Source organism: Zonotrichia albicollis, chromosome 10 (assembly GCF_047830755.1).
Source record: "Zonotrichia albicollis isolate bZonAlb1 chromosome 10, bZonAlb1.hap1, whole genome shotgun sequence".
NCBI lineage: Eukaryota > Metazoa > Chordata > Aves > Passeriformes > Passerellidae > Zonotrichia > Zonotrichia albicollis.
In genome coordinates, this window is record NC_133828.1 from 5880912 (window position 1) to 5896953 (window position 16042).

General features: G+C 43.1%; 1 protein-coding gene across 2 annotated transcripts; it reads left to right on the top strand.

Moving 5' to 3' along the window:
- The first annotated feature begins 11924 nt into the window (after positions 1-11924).
- LOC102068811 (basic helix-loop-helix transcription factor scleraxis) lies at positions 11925-15800 on the top strand. 2 transcript variants are annotated; one of them, XR_012581901.1, is made up of 3 exons: positions 11925-12508; positions 12650-12750; positions 12860-15800. XR_012581901.1 is itself a non-coding variant. In XM_014267696.3 (2 exons), the coding sequence occupies exons 1-2, from the start codon at positions 12044-12046 to the stop codon at positions 12698-12700; spliced, it is 516 nt and encodes a 171-aa protein (XP_014123171.2). In that variant the 5' UTR covers positions 11925-12043; the 3' UTR covers positions 12701-15800. The 2 variants fall into 2 exon arrangements, 1 of the variants encoding a protein (XP_014123171.2); XM_014267696.3 differs by having other exon boundaries at positions 12650-15800.
- Positions 15801-16042: the final 242 nt, after the last annotated feature.

The following is a 16042-nucleotide window of genomic DNA, read 5'->3' on the forward strand; positions in this document are numbered from 1 at the left end:
AGAAGAATGGGGCCACACATTGTAGCAGGATGGGTCCACCCTTAATGAAAAGATGCAGCAGATAAATGGTGCTGCAAGGCCAAAACCAGAGCCCTGCTGAAGACACAGAAACCAGCTGGGAGCATTTTAAGGGCCCCAGAACAGGCAAAGGCTGTGTGGATAGGAGTCAGACTGATGACTGATGTCAGTCAGATCGATGGAGCAAAGGCAGAGCAAGCTTAGCTCCAGCTTTAGAGGGATGTCAGGGACAAACAGGGCCTATGGAGGGTGTACAGCTCAGGGAGGGGTGAGGTGAGATAGGCTTTTTGCATGGATTTTCAGGGGAAAAAACATATGCAAGCAGCTTGCTTGTGTGCCTGTGTCTGGCAGTCCACTCAGTGGTTTTTAAATCTTTGAGCTAGTTTAACCAAACCCAGCAGAGACTCAAAGCCCTGTACCCCTAACACAGTTTATCAGTACAAACACTTAGCCATAATAAACTTCACACCCCTGTCAGGAAAAAACTACAGCATGAATCAGAGCTCAGCAACCCAACTCCAAAACAAGCACAAAATCACAAGAATCCAGAATCCAGGACTTCTGCATTTTGTAGGACTAATGTTTCCCCTAACACATTTATTTCCATCACTACATTTAGTGGCTGTTTTTCCTTCCCAAAGCATTTAAATTATTACATCTCAGGTGGCAAAAAGGAGATGGGGTGGAATGCTGATTTGATTTAAAAACAGGATGAGCAGTGGGATTTCATTTGGAAAGGAGCACAGAGATAGACCCATTTTTTTTGAGAGAGAAACAGCCAGGAGAAAATGAAAAACAGGTCATAGCTCACCCTGAAAACATTATGCCTGAAAAAAAGTCTGGCCCAAGTAAAGGGTGGAAGTAAATATTCTCCATTCATGTCTAAAATAGCACTTCCAGGCAATTTACTCTCTACCCACTGCATCAGAATGGGTATTCACACCCCACAAGGTAACCTTGACCAAGGTGTAAAAAATGCTGTGTGCAAGAAGCTGGCCTGAGTTTCTAAAATGCCCTGAGTGTCTGATTGGATCCAGGGAGGGGTTATGAACTGAGGACAAGCTGAGGTTTTTCCACTTCACTCCCAGCTGGTAATTGCACTCATCATTCTTACTGCAGGTAGGAGACCATGGCATTCTGTGTCAGGAAATATTTTGTTATGCAGGATAGAGATGAAGAGCATGGACAATACCAGCAAAAGCCTGGCAGGGACTTCAGCATCACAAAACTCAAACTAATAACTAAGGAGAGCTCAGATCTGTGTTACCCTTTATTGAATTCACCAAAGCTTGGAGGGTCAGAGGTTTGGTTACCCATGTCTAGTGCAGATTCAGTTCTCAAACACAATCACTGGATTTCAGTATCTCTTTTCTTCTGTCCATATCTTTTAAAGTCTTCTCTTTAGAGTTTGATGTCTCCCAAAATACACATAGATGAGCATCAGAGGATTTTTGTGCAATACATTTGGCAAACTCCAAAATGCTGAGTTAGAAAAGTACACTGCAACAATAAAAAGAAAGTCATAGAAAAAACAGAATAGTTTGGGTTGGAAAAGACCTTAAAGCTCATCCTGCTCCACTCCCTGCCACAAGCAGGGACTCCTTCCACTACACCAGGTTGCTCCAAGCCCCATCCAGCCTGGTCTTGAATGATTCCAGGGATGGGGCAGCCTCAGCTTCTCTGGCACCCTGTACCAGGGGCCTACCCACCCTCACAGGGAAGAATTTCTTCCTAAAAAATTGCAACCTCTTCATTCCCTTCAAAATCTTTGATGAAAACCTGAGATTTGTACATTTTCTTCAATAAACCTTGATGTTTCAAATGTACTATTCAAATTACCCCTCAAAAATTATTTAAATGGATTTGGACCATTAACTTGCCACCTATTATCAACTGATACATATGTAACAACATGTTATTTTATTATAAAAATTTCCAGGTCTTGCAGAAAGCAAAATATGAATTCAAGTAAGGATGGTTTCAGACCTGCTGATCAAAAGCTACCCCAGTTAGTGGCACATAGAACATCTGGTGACTTGCAAGAGTCTTGGTTTGGTTTATGAGCAAGAAAGTGACCCTGATTCATTACAGGCTGGGAAAGGGACTTATTTAATATCCCATGTCCCAACAGGGATATTAAATAAATATCCTACACCCAAATATTTTACTCAATTTCATTACATTTTAGCACTTGCAGCTTTTTATTTGTAACTGGGCATTTGCTCCCCTGTCATCACCCAGCTCCTGTCTCATGAGCAGGTCCTGCTTTTCAGCTGCACCTCACCCGTGTGTGATGGAGAGATCTGTGCTGTCATTTGTGCTCCTTTGAAACTGTGAATGCTGTCAGTGCTGCATCTGATTGCTGTGGCAGTACCCAAAGGTCCAGCCTGGTCACCATTACACTAAGTATAGTCCTTGCCTCTGAGGAGCTGTTTCACAATGAATAATTTAGCTGACAAACTTAGTCTGCTTGAGAAATACCCATGAGCAGATTTCAATTTCTTCAGCCACAATCATTAGTCAAAATATGCTGGAATAAAGATGGGGTGAAAGAGGTTGAGGGAAGGAAAGATGAGGAGAAAAACAAAGGGGATCATACCTATATTTCTGGATATCACAGCATGACTTCAGGCTCCTAATTTCTATTCCTCATGTCCAACGAGTGAAATTAATTTGGGCAGAAGAGGGAGAAAAAAGCCTCTCCATTCTATAAAACTAGCCTAGATTAGAACTAAAGCACTAATATAAAATTCACTGCCTTCCTTTCCAAGTACAAGATTGTCCTTTTTAATCATGTTTCTTCTGTGATACAGAGCCACCAGAGTGCATGTAAGGAGAGGAGGGATATCCTCCTTGCTCCCCAGCCCAGGTGCAGAATTGTGCAGCAGCAATCCCCCATTCCATGCATCAGGGGTGTGACACAAATCCCACTGGGCCAGCCACAAGCTGGGAGCAGCTTGCACTGGACATTGCTCCCTACAGCCAAGTGAGGAGTGCATCCTGCCTCAGGGTGGCCACACTCCTCCTCTGCTGGGACAGAGACTCCATCCCTAAGTGCTCTTCATGCAGAGAGCCCCAGCTGAGAGATTTAGGGGACTGGAAGAGGGAGAAATTATCCCTGACAGCAGATATTAGTCCTGGAGTGGATCAGGCTGCAGGAAGAAACAGAGTAGGACCAACAGGTACTGCAGTCCCTACCACGAGCTGCTGCACTCCCTGAGTTAACAGAATGTTTTCCAAACACATGGGATGTGTCACACTGCATCCAGGACTCACATAGCTAAAGCAAAATTCCTGCTTCCTCCACAAAACACAAGCAGAACTAAAATAAGAGGCTAATTCTAAGCTCATTCCATGCCTGCCAGAGTGATTATAACCAACTGCAACCAACCTACTGCAGAATTACACTGATATACTTACACAACAATATTGCACCAAACATAAAAATGTTTAATATCTGATCTCTCCTTTATCAGGTGACTTAACTGCTGCTGGTTTATGGCCTTGAGGTATATATCTTTTTTCCCAAGACTAATATCTGACTTGCAATCTCAACTTCTCTAAGAAAGGAAAAGAAATAAAATTGTATTTTACAGTTAACTAGTAATTGCTCTTTATTTTTTCCCAAGTGAAATAAAGCATTTCTTTGATTAGAAATGAGCATGTAGCACTTATGATGTTGTATAAGTGGCTGAGAACTGGATCCCTGACATAATAATTAGATGCCATTTTTAAGACTGAACACTGAAATACAGTATCTACCTTCCCTTTAGTCCTTCAACACAGCATAGCAATTTTGATTTTTTTTTTTAAAAGACTCTCTCTACTCCCCTCCTTCTCTTCAGCAAGTTTGGCAGTCTGATTACTGCCACAGAAAGCAGCATGTGTGAGCTCTGTGCTATATTAGCAGAAAATTTTGACAAGCTCTTTATTTTATTTTTCTGAATGTGGGAGAGGGATGTTTGTGACAGCGCTTATACATGGGAGGCTAATAGAGAACACCAGGCACAGTGATCAGTCAGAACCAAGCCAGTTCATGCTGTAAATGTCCCCTTTGGAGAGATGCTGTTGGGGTGCCTAATTGCTCAGGATTTTCCAGAAGGAAGATGATCAGCCCAAGCACCTCCCAGGCAGGCAGCAGCGAGCCCACTAAGGACACACAGCTCAGAGTGGAGCTGCTTCAAAGACAGCAGAGATAACTAGACAGATCTGCCTTGGAGGCAGGTTATCAACAAAGGGCTGTCTCCCAGACAAGTACCTGTTCTTGTCTGCCTGGAAAGTGAGTTATGAGCCTTTGTACAGCACCTTTCAGGCAAGCAACTCATTCAGGTCTGCCTGGAAGGCAGGTCAGCATGCAGATATGTGCCTAACAGGCACAGAACTGTGTGCAAGTCTGCCTCCCCACACCTTCAAAGATCCCAAGACAAGTCAAGAATTTCGTTTTAATGATCTCAGCAGAAAGCCATTATTTCCTGTATGAAATAGTTTTCAATATAGTTGATGGATATGTCAAACTGAAGTTTCTTTAACCACACTTTCTTAATGCCAGACACAAGAGCAGAATTGCTTTTTACAAGGTTCTGGTAGGAGTCTATATATAAAAGGAAATGTTGTTTTATAAGATTTGGCAGTGGGTTACTACAGAGAGCAAAAGAACCAGCAAGTACAAGTGGAAAAATGAGAACTGACAACAGACATACCAAAAAATTTTATATACTCCCCCCATACAAACACATCTCCCTGTAAGTAGCATCAATGATTGCAGTGGAGGTTTAGATAGAATTGACAAAAGCAATAAATGAATTTAAATGTCATTCATTTCAAAAGGATTACATTTTTTTAAAATCTCCATTCTGGAAGGGCTTTAGTAAAGCCATAATTTTAATCACTTAACTAGAAAGTTTTTAACAAAGATGCAGGGCTTGCTGTGCACATACAGAAGAAGTGTGGTGCTGTGTGTTTGTGAATCCAGGCTGCTCTCCTTCAGGCACACTCAATTCAGGACCTCAAGTTTCCTTGTCTCCTGTATGATCTGCATTCTCACTGTGCCCATGAGAGCTGAGATCACACACAAGCCAAGTTCTGGGGCAGTTTTTAGTTCTGGGGCAGTTTGTGTGTGATACACCTTGGCTGTGTGTGCTGGCCCAGAGCGAAGCAGGAGAGTGGTGAGGGACAGTCTGCAGTGGGCAAGGACAGCCTGTGACAGGATCCAGTGTTTCCAGCTAGGAAAGGCTCCACATCTCTGGGAAAGATCCAGCAGCAGCACTGGGAGGGAAGAGCACTGGTTTGGACAGTGGGAAGGGGTCCATTCCAGCCAAGGGGATCCCACAAGGCAGCCTGGAAACTCTGTTTTAAACTAAAGGGAAGCACAAAAGAAGAGTTCTACAAGACTCCAAACTGTGCTGCCAGGTCAGCCCACAGAAAACTGGGCAAATTTCAGGGAGAGAGCAGGGCATGTGCAGAAAACACAAGGCAAACAGCCCTTGTTGAAACTAAAACAAAGAGTTTGGTTTAACTCAGAGCACCAATAAGCCACTTCATACCTGCACAATCTTTAAAGACTGAGGATGAGAGACCCTGCAGTTGTGTTCTGCAGGACCACCTGGTCTGCCAACTGTCAGCGGGAATCTTAATGAGCATTATTTATCTTTCCCAAGTGATATCCCCATGGGCACCCCAAGAAAGGTCAAATAATCTTTGTAGTGGGTTTTCTGTGTCTGAGCTTGATCTTTGGTGTGCAGTCTCTAATACGTGTAAAAGACCACACAACAGGATCTGGATGAAGATTCTATAGGTATAAAACCATTTAAAAAATTAATTCCTATATTTACAGTACACATGAGATTATTATGGTCTGCACAGATCCCTAATCTAACTAGCTTAGTCAGATTTATTTTACATGATGCTATCTACTCTGATAGAGCTAGAAATTAATTCCAAAAGCATAATACTGGCATTGTTCCATGTTTGTTTGGCATAACAGCATATTCTTCTAAGCTTTCAGACTGTAAAATTTTTGTTTGCTATAATTCACCTATTATTTATTAACCTGCATTAGTTCAGCTCCAAAGAACAACTGAATACATCTTCACCAACAGCTGTGGATTTAGGCTTCCAAAACACTCTTTTCAATTACAGTGGTTTAGAGTCAATTCTGTTTTTAAGTAGATAATTTCTTTGGTTTTATTTTTTCCAACTTGTGAAATTATCACATTAAAACTTTCAATTAGTGATTGATTAAAGGAACTTTTTAGAAAACTTTCCACATCCCTGTCTGGAGATAAAAGTGTCTACTCCCCCTGCCTCAAATGTGAATAAAAGGTCAGGGATGAGACAATTTTATTATAAACTGTAGGATCACATGGCCCTGAAAAGTTCTGACCTGAACCTGAGTAACTGAAATGGAATCTGTCCTTTAATCTAATTTGAACTAAGAAATCCTGATCAGAGATGTCTTTGCTAACAGAAACGCTCTTGCGCAATTGAAGCACTAAGGAGAACAAAGAGAAGTATCTAAAGAATGTCAGATTTTGAGTATCTTCATAGGAGGAGACTCCAGAAGCTGAGAAGAGAGACAGAAACCATACAAACAATTTCAGTTGCAGTGATATTGCAGAAGCTGTGGTAATTATACAATCAATTATATTTCTTTCATGGGCTTTGGGATATCTTTGGATTAGTCAGCTCTAAGCACTTTAAAGCTATTGTTGAAAATACATTTTTTAAACTACCTACAAAATCTTGTGCAGTATAGTGCTATTCATAAAAGGGTACAGTTAAAGTAGAAGTATGGGGTGAAAAAAGCTTTTTCTTTTGGCAGATGTAGCTATGATTGGGAGGGGAAGATGGAACAAATCAAATTGCAATAAGGATTTTGAAGTGTCTGCAATAGTTGTTCCACACAAGTGGATGATTCTACATCTCATGTTCCTGCTCATTATACAGTATTACAGTAGCTGAGTTTTTATTTTTTTATAACTAAAATTCAGTAGCATTTCTACAGCAGCATTCTACCTTTATTAAAAAAAAAAAAAAAGAAAAAAACCAAGCTAACACAAGTCTGTGTGAAAATTCAATGCCTATTTCATACCATACATTCTGCCTCTCAGTCGCCCAGAAAGCTCCAGAAAAGCTGGATTTCCACCAGTGATCCAAGAAAAGGCAATAAAATGGGATGTGGGGAGTAAAACATCACACAGGCTGACCATCCTGTGACAGCCTCTGGAAGTGGACAGAGAGCACGAGCTGTTGGGGCTTTGTCATGAGAAGTCTGAAGAGCACCACGCCTTGCTGGGTGCTCCCAGCCCCTTTTCCCTGTAAATCCAAGCTGAACACCCTCCTGCAGTGCGTGCTTGAGGCATGGATTCATGTCTGAGGCAAACTACAGGAGGGTGGAAGAGCCCCTCCTGGCCAGCCAGGCAGCCACAGAGAGACCCAAGCTACCCCAGCTTCATCTAAGGCTGGTTTGTCACCAGCACAGGGATTTCCAAATGGATTAGCAAAGGATCTCAGCTCCCAACCCATGCACAACAGCTCAATGTTCTAGACAACATCTTCCCAAACACTCTCCAAGCTGTGTCAGGATGGATTTTAAAAGCAGTGAAATAAGGCAGCAGGCAAGGGAGGGCTCTGGCAGCTTTAATGAACAAAACAGACTCTGCAGAAACACTGCTTCCAAAACATTTTGTTTCCAAGGGCAGGTGTATTGTCCTTATATCACTTCAGCCTGACAGACAAAAGAACATGCCTTGTCATCTTTCTGCTAAATGCAACCACAATCAAAAACTACTTCTGAGGCAGTTAATAACAACTTTGAGAGTATCAGCACAATGTGTAAAACACCACTTAGACTTGGCAAGTTTAAATGGTTTTGAAATAGCAGGTGAATAATATATTTGGATTTGCCTCTGTGGGCAGCCAGAGCAGAGAAAATTACTGTAAGACAAATTTTTTGTCAAAAAACCTGAAGATAAACAACTCAGCTTCTTTTTGTCAAGAGTAACAGAGTGGGTGTATAAATAAAATGCAGCAGCCAGGATGTCCCTGGTGTTTAACAAGGCCTCTAGCACTCCACCACACAGAAAACTCATTAACACACCAGAGAATCGTGGCACAGATCAATTCAGATGAAGAACAGAGATTGCAAGTGAAGAGATTGCAAGTGAAGAGATAAGTGTCATGCTAAATCTGGCTGGCTGGAATATCAAGAAGGGACTTGTTAGGTCCCACATTAATCAACTACCAGCAGAGCAGGGCAGAGCTGCTCCTGCTCCTCCCCTGCCTGGGTTCTTGCACTGCAGTGTCAGACAGAGACTTCAAAATGTGTGCAGGATATTTATTACAATCCGGAAGGTTCACCATCCCACCTGACAGGATTTTAACACATGAAGCCTTAAGTCCACCTCTTGATTAACCTCTCCTCATTTAACACATTCTGTGCAAGGCCTCCTTTGCTAAAAAATTATCTTGCACCATCCCATATTTTGACTGCTCCTCAATATTTTCTCCTTAAAATAACTCCCTTTAAGAACCTGTATAGAGCAAAATGCTATTTGGAAGATTCTTCCATCAACAGGTATTTTATGGCAGTCACATTTATTAAAAATTGCAAGAAAAATGACAACTCCATAGCCCAGGTTTGTGAAGGACAGCAGTAGTTGTCACAGCCAGTCAAAGTCCAAGACAGACACATAATTGATAACATTTTGTCAAATATATTATTTTCAGCTCTGTGGACATTTCCAGCCATCAACATCCTGTATTTGCTTCTCTTTGTTAGAGCTGGGCTCTCCCTTCTGTCAAATGTGATTGAAGTACAGCATGGACCTGCCTTATCAGGTGAGCACTGCAGAAGTGTCCTGGTTGATAAAACAGTTTATAACAGTGGTTTGGAAATCTGTACGAGATCTGTGCTGCTTTTGCCAACAACACCGTTATATCTTCTCAGACCTGTGAGCAATATTGTACGCAGAAATAAAAATACATGTGTATGTGTAATGGCTTTGATGGAGAAGGCAGAGTATAATCCTTCAAAAAACACAGCATGTAGCAAGAAGCACCATGGAGTGAGGCAGAAAAATATGAACAGTGGGGGAAAAAAACCAAAAATTTTGTCCACAGGGTACTGCCATATTTCTGCTCTTGAATAAACAAGTGTCTCATTGAAGTCAGTGTGACCTGCAGGCACAGAATGAGGTCACAAACATTCAAGTGCTTCTTTTTAAAGGCATTTTTTCCCTGAATGTCTTTTTTTTTTTTTTAACAAGTGAACAATTTTGTGTTATACCTCCTATTTAATGGAAATACATTTGGAAGGCTTCTTGGCTGTGACCAGAGACATTCAGCGCTGCTAATTTAGATTTGTTTCTTTTGTTATCCTCTAAATAACTTGCTCTTTTCATAGGTATAGCTTTTCCAAATTGCCTTCCTCTGAATTCTTCTCTTTTTTTTATTTCCTATTAACACTGTTCTTCAAAAAAATAAAGGCAAATTAAAGAAATGCCAGCCACTAGACTGCAACTAATCAGTGAGATACTTCATATTTCCAGTCTTTTGAATACTGTTGAATGCTTCCTTACAATGGATATCAGATAACTTTCTCCATGTAGCACGAAGGCAAAACCTTATCACTGCACATAAAATATTGCCCACTCTTCTGCTTTGCATTCATGCAGCCCCGTTCTTGCTCGCTATTAGCAATTCAGCAAATTGTAAAATAACAGCAATGCTGCACCTTCCTTGAGGAATATGCTCCCCCAGCACTTGCATAAATATTATCCCAATCAATAATCTAGTAATTAAAGTCACCAGCATTTTGGCCTTTTTGCAACACTCCTTATCTAACCAAAAAAAAGCCAAACCATTTCTTGCATTACTATTTCCAACTGGAAACAGAACAAGAATCATTCAGCCACCCCTTTGTCCTTAACCCCCAAATTAGCTATTGCTGTAAAGTCACTGAAAAACATTCTGGTTTTCTCTGCAGACACAGCATCATTTTCTTCCTGAGTATTGCTTATTCCTTTTCTCATTCTTGGTTCATCAATAAGCCACGAATTCTGACTTTGAGAAAACCAGTTTTAGTTTTGTCTCGGGGTTCTTTTTGTTGAAGGCGGTTGATTTTGTTTTGGTTTACCTTCAGTAATTAAATTAAAAAAAAAAGCAAAAACAAAGAAACTGAGATGCTAAGGACAGGAAAACACTGGTAAGCAAATGAGTGAGTCTGACAAAGAATCAATTATCTCCACTGCTCAGCTACCAGAACATATCAAGGGTGAAATCCTGCCTCCATTAAAGTCAATGGGAGATTTGTGGTTGACTTTGTCTGGTCAGGAATTTCATTCTAGAAATATTGGGGGTGACAAAAAGGAAGAAGCCTGCATGGACGACAGAGCAGGCTTGCCTGGAGACTTCAAAAAAGCAGCACTTCTAAGGACTGAAATTCAGCTCCAGAACTTTCTAGATCATTTACTTTTTGAAGGGTTAAGCAGACAGAATACCCCACTGTGAGAGTAGGATATGGTTATATTCACGAACTTCAGGAAAACTGCACGACTTTGAACACAGTTTTCCTCAGCATCTGATGATGAAGGGCCACATCCTGCTGTCATCCCAAAGGAATTCCTTTGGATCAGTAGCATGACACACTCCTGTCCATGCAACCTTGCATTTCTTCAGCCTTTGCTATCAAACACCTCAACCTCAAGCTAATTTTGCTATGGAAATAAAAAAAATCTATAAAACATCGCCCAATGGGAAATCAAAATACTTTCCCTCTCTTTCTCCCAAGTAAGATAAAGGAAAATCCCATTAAATAAGTGTTGCTCATCAACAGGCCAAGGTAGGACACTGCTGCAGAGGGCTGACAGAGGTGTTGGTCCATTTTTCCCTACAAGTTCTGCCCAAACTGAAAGTGCAACCAACATAAACCAGCACTTTGCCATCCCAGCACTGCAGAGATGAAGCCCTGCCTGTTGGTACCAGCTTTTGTATTTTGAGAGGGCACAAGTCCCAGCCAAACTTGTCTAAGCAGCTGCCTGCCCTCAGTGTGTGCACCCATGATTAGACAGATATGACTGCTAATCCAGCCCTGATTTGGGAAGAAGGATTCATATTTAGGTCACCACAAATAAGCTTCCAGGACCACAGAGAAAGAGTCATTTGAGGCTGCTTAATCAGGTAGAGATGATTCATTTGAGTAAACCTGTGCCATGACCTTTCATGAGTCTCTGAGCTCAGACAGGATGTCAAATTTTTATGAAGAAAAGAGGTGCAATCAATTAGTGCTTATGATGACCTTTTAATAAGTAAATGATTGAGGCAGACACTCATTCTGAACAGAATGAGAAATTGGATTTGTATGTGTCTAGGGTTGCTTGGGGAATGTGTGAAATCCACATCCATGCTTGATCTATCACTCCAGCCAAAAGTTAACCTCGAAGGAAGTTGTAGCCAGGTGGCAACTAGTGAAGGGACAAGAGGACAGAGACTCTGGGCATCAGGAAGATTTCATCACATGAAGAGCTGTCAAGAATTGGAAGGGGCTGCCCAGTGGGGTGGTGGAACCACCAATCCTGGTGGCGTTCAAGAAACAGCTGGACATGACATTCAGTGCTGTGGTTAATTGACAAGGTCATCACCTTTTCAGCCGGTCAAAGGTTGGACTCGATGACTTCTGAGGTCTTTTCCAGCCTGAACGATCCTGTTCATCCATACCCACACACGTGCTGGAACAGACACGGAGTGCGGGTAAAACCCGCGGGGGTTTGTGCGCCCCACGAGGATCCCAGGACGGGTCGCACCGCTGGATGCGGGAGCCGCAGACAGCCCCCCCGGCAGCGGCAGGAGGAGGAGGAGCGGGGGTTTCCGCGGAGCCGCTGCCGAGCCCGGCACCGCGACAGGTGCGGCGGCGGCCCCCGGCCGGGAGCAGCCGCCAAGCGCGGCCGGCGGGACACGGGGCGAGCAGGGGCGATGCGGCACCTGCCGCGCATAAAAGTGATGGAGCGGCGGGGCGGCGGCGGGCGCCATGCGGGGCGGCGGGGGCGCGGCGGCGGCGGCGGGCGCGGGGCCGGCGCGGGGCCGCGCGGGGGGCGCGGGGCGGCGGCGGCGGGCGCGGGGCGGCGGCGGGCGGCGGGCGGCGGCCAACGCGCGGGAGCGGCACCGCACGCACAGCGTCAACGCGGCCTTCGGCGCCCTCCGCCGGCTCATCCCCACCCGCCCGGCCGACCGCCGCCTCTCCAAGGTGGAGACGCTGCGCCTGGCGGCCAGCTACATCTCGCACCTGGCCAACGTGCTGCTGCTGCAGCAGCGCCGGCAGGACGGGGCGGGGGATGCCGAGCAGTCGTGCCCGCAGCCTTGTCCACAGCCGTGCCCGCAGCCGTGCCCGCAGCCCTGTCCACAGCCCGTTCAGCCCGCTCAGCCCTGCTCGCCACCAGGTGCCTCCGCGCCCCGCTCCATCTGCACCTTCTGCCTCAGCGACCAGCGGCAGCGGGTAAGGCCTGGCTTCTGAGCGCCTCTCTGGGAGATCTCTGTTGGGGAGGTTGTTGTTATCCCCGCAGGTTTGGGATTGAACTGCCAAAGGGGTCAGTGTTGTCCTTGGTGCCTCTAACCTGTGTTTTTGTCCATCGAACAGCACCGAGAAAGAGAGAAAGCATCACCTGCTCCAGCCGTAACCGGACTCTGAACAGGCTGAGGTCTCGCACCACTCCTGCTCTGACTGTACCACTGCTCTGGGTAACATCGCCTCACTCGTGCCGCATGTTTACATTTAGATAGCACAGTACTAAAAGAGCTCATTTTTATGCCTATGCACTTTGTTTCATATTGTGAGGGCTTTTTTCAGGGTGTTTTGCAAGTGAAATCCACTGGCTCGGTTGCACCTGGCGCTGCGGCTATTTTAGCGCGAGAAACGTTAAACCTCAGCAGCCAAGCCCTGATCCTGATGCCTCCCAAACCTGTGTCGCATGATGAAACTTGAACTTCCAAACACACAGTGTCCCCTGTCAGGGGAAGCTGCCACGAACACGCCGTGCCCTCCGCCTCCAGCGCAGCCCGGGCTGCACGCAGCGCTGCCGCCCACCCCTGCAGCTGCACGCCAGACCCCGGGGACACGGCCTGATGCCGACAGCTGACATGCTTCAGAGGTCTCAACGGTGCTGGCAGATTATTTTGAGGTGTTCACAGAAAGCTGGAAAAACTTCTAGTGAAAAAAGCAGCGCTGTTGGCTGTGCACAGGCACAGAGCACAGGGGCACGGGATGTAGCCAGCACAGGAGAGGAAAGGGGAGAAGTGCAGTGTAAGCGATGCTCCTTTCTTATTAACACTGTGAGTCCTGCCAGTCCTTTAAATAGCACGGGATATTCCTAAATCTGCCTGGCACGGAGGGTTTCCCAAGGGCTTTTACCCATCACACAGGTCTTTCCATAATTGCGCCCTGTACATCACTGAGGTTGTTTATCTCCCCTCAGTTTACTGACTTGTATATTGTTTTTCAGAAGTAACTCTAAAAGGCAAATAAGCATATTCTGTTTTCATATTTGGACATCAGTGAAGCAGCAGGCAAAAATCTTAAACCACAGAGGTTAATTTTGCGATATTTTTGTAGCTATTTATAACATAATTAATTAGGCATTAACTTGTTACTTTGGGAGGCACTCTGCACTCTTTGAGAGCCTGGTAACTGTACCACTCCAAGAAGTGCTGCAAGCAGAACTTGTCTCCTTTTTCCTCCCCTGCTGCCATCTGTGCTCCTGGCCAGCCTTGCTGCTCTGGCCAAATGTGAGGGCTGAAGAAGCAGCACTTTGTTCACTTTCTTTTCTGTACAGAGTTTTCTCTTCTTGCCCTACATAAGTGCAAAGCAAATTCTGGCAGTTGTTGTGAAGAACTTGGCAAGAGAAAAGTTGTGGTGGACTCCTATACAACTTCACCTTTTTAGTTTCCCTTCTCCCCTGCCCAACACACAGTGGCCACTTTTTCTGTAGCACAATGAGGAAAAATCTGCTGTACCTACAGAAATGCAGTACGCTCTTCCTTTGAATTCTAACAAAGAAAAATACCAAGCAAATCCCAGCGATTCCACATCACGTCAGTCTCTTCAGTTATTAAAAGCCACAGGCTGTATTTTCCTGGATTGAGAGGAGATTTTTTGCTTTTAGAAGGTTTCTATCATTAATCTTTTTTTAATGAGGAACTTTCAATTGCTGCCAGATCATGGTCTGTGTTTGCTTTGGCACTGATTAGCGAAGCTGGAACTCTTTACAGTTTTGTGTAAAGTCTTTTTTTAATTTTGTGTGGTGTCGGCCTCTGTGTGTGGGTATAGAATTCTACAAACATATTTTCCTGGATCTTTTTAATCAATTTGAAGAAATTTATCTTTTAAAAAGTTATTTGCTCTACAGTTAAAGCTGATCTTGCAGTTAGGCCCTACATTCTTGTGAACACATTAAAACAAAGTATCTGACTTCTTTATAGACAGTTAACACTAATTTATTCATTTAGCTGTATCATTTCATATTATACCTAAACTGACAAAACATAATTCAGTTTCAAACAAATTTAGGAAAATTTTTCATTGAGTATGCTCTGAATTTCAAAATTTGTAAGAAAGACAATAAAATTATTAATTTCAGGTTTTCAAAATGCTGTGATTTTATTGCAGTTTTAAGAGGTTTTAGTGTAGCTCTTGGCAAATGAAGTATATTTGGATTTAATGAGATATCTTTATATTTAGTTATTAAAGGAAATTATAAAATGTGAAGTCCACTTTTGTACCAAAGTAAGAGCTGAAATCTCATAACTTGAAACTCTTATGAATGATTTCTACAATCCTACAGGAATTTGGTGTCCTCCCTTTAAAAGGGATTTTATCTCCCTAGTTTTGTAAAGGGTTTATACAAAATGCTTTTCAGTGACAAAAGCAGGAGCAGGCCCTAAAACTTGGCCTTCTCTCCTGTTTAATGTAGCTCAGTGTAACACTGAATTCTTCTCTCTTTACTCAGGATAAACTGTTGAATTCAACTGGGCTGGAAGATTTTCTCAGGGTTTCAATTGCTAAATAATCCAGGAGTTTCAGCAACACTGATTGATCGTGGCAGAAATTAGACCCCAGAGCACTGTGGCCCAAATATTTATGGTATAGACAGATAATGTCTATGCAAAGCAATTATAACCATGATTTCTCTGAGGAACGTTTGTGTATGTGTAACTGTGTGTATTTAAATGAGGAAAATTGGGGACAAATCCTTCACTTTGCCAAAATTTATTTGTAATGTAAAACTTCTCTAACCTCAGGAGCAAAAAAAAAAAAATTAAAATCAAGCGCTGTTACTCTGCAATGGATTTTCTATAAATCAAGGGGAAAAGAATTTAATTTCTGGAGACAGATGAATTGAGGGCTCAGATTGCACATATAAAGAGCTCATCATCATTCAGTGTTTTACTGAGTTTTTACTGTATGAGCTTGTGTGTCTTATCAGTCCTACTTTTTTAATCATGGCGCAGGGTTATTCATGGCATGCACAAATATACAAGTCAAAATCTTGAGGGTGTCTGAGAGCAAGTACCTTACTTGATGGTGAGGCATTGGAATCATGTGAGTTGTTCCAGAGGTGCCAAACCACCTCTAGTTCTGCAGATATTGGGGGTTTGACTTATTTGTGAGTGTATTCTGTTCTGTATGTATGAACAGAGCATGCCTGATGCCAATCCCAGCTTTGTTTTCCTGTAAACACTTGGCTATTCAATTTACATGATGCATGAATAAAGCAGAAACTGTGAGATATACACCATTTGGTCTCAGATCCCATTAAATTATTGTTAAAATAATCCAAGCATGGTACTTTGTATAAATCATTTTACTTAGCCTGCTACATCACTGTATAAAATCAGCACCTAGCAAAGTGAATAAATCATGTTTGATTTTACTGGTTAAGTTTAAAGAAGCATTTGAACATAGTTCTTGGTTATTTATGAATTAATCATAATGTAAGTCAAAGTAGTTTCATATGTTAGTTTCTATTTTCACTTC

Coding starts and splice junctions, on each gene's coding strand:
- LOC102068811 (XM_014267696.3), top strand. CDS start 12,044: ATGCGGGGCGGCGGGGGCGCGGCGGCGGCGGCGGGCGCGGGGCCGGCG. Junction 12,509..12,649: donor TCAGCGACCAGCGGCAGCGG/GTAAGGCCTGGC, acceptor TCCATCGAACAG/CACCGAGAAAGAGAGAAAGC.